This window comes from Ailuropoda melanoleuca, chromosome 1, assembly GCF_002007445.2.
Source record: "Ailuropoda melanoleuca isolate Jingjing chromosome 1, ASM200744v2, whole genome shotgun sequence".
NCBI lineage: Eukaryota > Metazoa > Chordata > Mammalia > Carnivora > Ursidae > Ailuropoda > Ailuropoda melanoleuca.
Window position 1 is genome coordinate 101,178,568 of NC_048218.1, and position 4,425 is coordinate 101,182,992.

Genomic DNA, 4,425 nt, shown 5'->3' on the forward strand with positions numbered 1-4,425 from the left:
GGAAGAAGGAGGAGGCGGAAGCCCACATATCTGCCATTAATCTTCACAAATCTTCCTGAGAGCAGAGAGCTGGGGAAGATACATGCTGGTATTAGGGAGAAGTTTAATACAGAGTTGTGGTCAATTAGCAAGGAAAAAACTTCAGGAGTTCACTTCTTACATTGAAGTCAATAATGAAATACCAGCATAATCAAATTTAATAGATAAAAGTGATGAGAGCAAAGTCAAGAGAAATGTAGGTAAAATTAAATTAAATTAAATTTCCTTACAGCTTGCAGCCTATTGACAAATACCTAAGACAGGTAGAGTGTGACATTCCTCAAGGAACTCCTGGTTGCCTTAATAATGTTGATGTTTTGCTAGAGACTAAAAGCACCTAGTTTGAGAACAGCCAGACCTCCAGGGTCCTGTAAGTCTTCTTTAGAATATGGAAATCCATTTAAAGACTTTATCTCCACCCTCACCCCATAACCTAAAAGTGTATAATCAATCACAATCAATCACTCTTTCTGCTCACCGGTCCTGTCCCTATGCTTTAATAAAAACACCTTTTTGCACCGAAAATGTCTCAAAAATTCTTTCTTGACTGTTTGCTCAGTGGCCGCATGTCAAAAGGGCTGAAAGTCACAGAGAAAGTGTGTCCTAAGAGAATTAAACTACGTGAGATTATTGAATAACCAAAGGAATCTAAAATGCACCTGGATCACTGGTTCTCATCCCCAGCTCCTCATTCGAATCACATGAGGTCAGCTTTTAAGAAATACTAATTTAAGGACTTCGTCCCTAGTGATTCAGATTCAACTTTTCTAGGGTGAAGATTATGCCAAGGCTTATGCCATTTTTATTAACTCCCAGGTGATTTTAAGGGCATCCAGGATGAAGAACCAGTGATCTAATGTCATCACACTAATCTCCATAGAGGAAAATCCTTCTAGTTACACAGCCAAAAACTTTTTAATTATTATTGTTTACATATTGCTAGTGATGATGGGGGGGCAGAACTGAACTAATTTATTCTTAGTTATTCATATTAATGAGAGTAGACATGATAAGGATAAATTAAATCTGAAGATAACTCAGAAACATTTAATCAAAGGGCTGAAACTGTCCTTCAAGTGATGACATGGCAAATTCTTAGAACCATGGAGATAGAATGAACCTGAAAGTGTCCAGTCCAAACAGCCACCGGGATGGAAAGAGATGGAGCTGACATTGGAGGCACTGTGCTATCGTGCGTGTCTTATTTAATGCTCTAAGACTGTCAAGTTAGTGTTACTATCTTCATTTTTAAAGATGAGGCAGCTGGGTTCAGGGGGGTTAAATAATTTGTCCAGACTCACAAAGCTAGGATAAAATCAGAAAGAGGAATCATACCCAAGATTTCCCATTTTCAGGAATGCTTTCAATAGCACTTCAGCTGGATGGGCATTTCACTCTTTTTGGGTACTTCTAGTATCTGTCATCTCACTCCTTAACACGGAAGTCCATTCTGTTGGGCAGGCAGCATTTTTACAAAAGTTATTCTTTTTCTGAGTCACAAAGCTGTCTCTCCATAAATCCTGCTCGCCGATTTCTTGTTACGCTCTCTAGAGCAAGAAGAGTAATTTAGTCCCTTTTTAATAGGAAAATTCCTTCAAATGTTTAAGGAAAGCCATTATGTTCCCTCTGAGATTTCTTTTCTCTAAGTACACATGCTCAGCTCTTTGTGATAGTTTCACATGATTCCAGAACCCTCACAATTTTAATTCACCTCCTCTGATGCTTTTGGGAAGGTCTATGTGGTTTTTATTTTATTTTATTTTATTTTTATTTTTATTTTAGAAAGACACAGAGAAAGAGAGAGCATATGAGCAGCGGAGAGCAAGGGAGGAGGAGAGAGAGAATCCTAAGCAGGCCTCACACCCAGGGTGGAGCCCACGGACGGGCTTCATGGACCCTGAGATCAACACCTGAGCCAAAATCAAGAGTTGGACGCTTAGCTGACTGAGCCACCCAAGTGCCCCTCTATATGCTTTTTAAATGTGATGACCAGAGCCACTGGTGACACCCACATGGGCTTTGCATTGGGACTTAGCCAGTGGTTGAGAGCTGGAGCTCTGGTGGTATCCAAATTCTCACTCTCGCTACTCTTAGCTAAATATACTTAGACAAGTGCTGAAAGCTCTCTGAGCCTCTTTCCCCGTCAATAAAATGGAAATAGTACCTATGTCAAAGGCTGTAATCAGAATTCTATGAGGGAACATCTGTAAGCATTCACTAATAGGGAGGATATTATAAATGCTCAGTAAATGATAGTTCATTTTTTCTTTTATCTTGACAATGCGTGGCTATTGATCAGTCTAATATTGTGATAATATTTTTAGAAGCCATATAGAATCATGGTCTCGTGTTAATATCAGATAAAACCTCAAAGTATCTATTTACAAATTGAAATCAGAATATATCTCTCACATGCTCAAATTGCACAATTTTTTAAAAATCTAAATGAAAAATTCACTTGTATCTCTGTTAAATTTCATTTCTTTCTTGCTTGCTTTCTTTCTAGTGCAGTTTTGTTCCATTCTGTTGTATTATTTTAAATGTTCATTCTATTGGTCTTAGCATTATCTTTAAGCTTTTTGCAAATTTTATGACTGCCTTCCATACATGTCATTGATTAAAAGCCAAAACAGGGCAGGGTTTTCAAGTTTTAAGCCCTCAGACACAGCACCACATCTCCATGTATCATATTACTCTGTTAATCAGTACAGCTTGTGTATCATAGCTCAACTGGCCATAAATCTATCTAACTGTATCTCAGATGAGCCATATTTCTGGGTCCTGACTACAATGATATCATAAGAAACTGTGGATTTTACTTATTCATTTTTGCCTTGCCAGGTTTTTTTTTTTTTCTTGAAAGCTTTTTAACCTCAAATATAATTTAATTTCCTTTGGTATTTTTTACTTACTTTTCAAGTAAATATTTTCCATCATTAACTTGTTCTAAAGGATTCTGCAATCTTTTCATTTCTTCCTGTGAAAAAGAAAAGAAGTATCTTACAAATTGATCCCATGTACTTGTGGGTAATAATATTTGAGTACACCTGTCTGCAAAATTGAGATAACACACTGTTGAGATTTCTGGACTTTGTGATGGATAAGTACTTAAACATACAATAAAATTTGATCCTTGATCAAGTTAGAATATAATACTGCCACTCAAATTGTGTGATTTTTTTAATGCCACTAGAGATAATGCTTCCTGTTATTTTCCCAGAGTAGGGATGTGTTTATATGGATCCACTCATGCTCTTCCAAATTTACTTTGTCAACAGTATTATGTTTGCTGGTTGCTGGGTGAAGGGCTCTAATGAGTGTGTGCTGGGTTTGGCCATTCAGCAATCATCCTCTCCTGTCTCTTGGTAACTCTAGGTAACCTCATCCCTGAGCCACAGTGCTCAGAAATGCACAAGACAGACACACACACACACACACACACACCCCTTCCCTGCATTTCATGCATCCATCTCTGTAATCCCATTCTTCAGGCCACAGTGTTTGAGGCACTACTTGCCTCTTCACAAAAATTGCTGAAGTGCCAAGAGGAAGCCCCAATTAGAATTAATTACACATTTGTCCCTACAATACCATCAGGACAAGTCTCCTAGGTCATCCCCCATTACTCAATTTCTTTAACTTTATACTGCACTGTGCATCCCAGAATTTGACTCAGTCACCCACCTCTCCCCAATCCCTCCAACCTTTCCACTGAGCACTTTGGAACTCACAATCTGTCAATAGCAAAATCCTCTATCTCCTCAACTTCTTTGAACATTCCTTCAACTTATTCTGACTGTACCCTGCCTCACTGTTCTGCTAAGTTTTTGTTAGAGCAAGAAGATCAAAACCATTTAGAAAAGAGTTTTAGAATATAGAGGACTTTGCTGATGGCAAACTTGGCTGAGTCCCTGAACACACCATTTCCCCTGCAGTCCACTTAAGAGGTGGTCATTTCTATACCACATGCTATACCCAGCAGTCTAAAGGAGGTATGGGACTCCTTTTTCTCTTCATTTCTTCTCCCAGATCCTCCTTACTCCTACAGAGGAGCTAACTCCTCTGGAAATATGCCAGCAATTTATCCTAAGCCTCTGTCCTCTTCCCTATCAATCCTCAGTCCTCAGGAGGTCTTATCCAGTCCTATGGCTTTAAATTTGTGTTTGCACCTGACCTCTCCTCTAAACTCCTCCCTTTCTACGCCACTTTCTTGACAGCTCCAAATGCATGTTCGATGGGCATCTCAAGTTCAACACCAAAGTCTTGATGTCCTTACCTCCACCCTCCCACCCAAAACTCCTTCTTCACCACTTCTTCATTTTAGCAAATGGCATCACTCACTATTCACCTAGATAAGCAGAGCTAAAACCTAGGAGTCAGCCTTTA

The 4,425-nt window shown here is 39.0% G+C and overlaps 1 protein-coding gene across 1 annotated transcript in view; it reads right to left on the minus strand.

The window, feature by feature from the left end:
* The window catches only part of LOC100472458 (schwannomin-interacting protein 1), a 559,220-nt gene extending 556,171 nt beyond the window's left edge, over window positions 1-3,049 (minus strand). The window contains exon 1 of the mRNA XM_034663788.1: window positions 2,952-3,049. Within this exon, the coding sequence (XP_034519679.1) occupies window positions 2,952-3,010 (59 nt within the window). The 5' untranslated portion in view covers window positions 3,011-3,049. The remainder of the gene's footprint in view (window positions 1-2,951) is intronic.
* Between the last annotated feature and the right edge of the window lie 1,376 nt (window positions 3,050-4,425).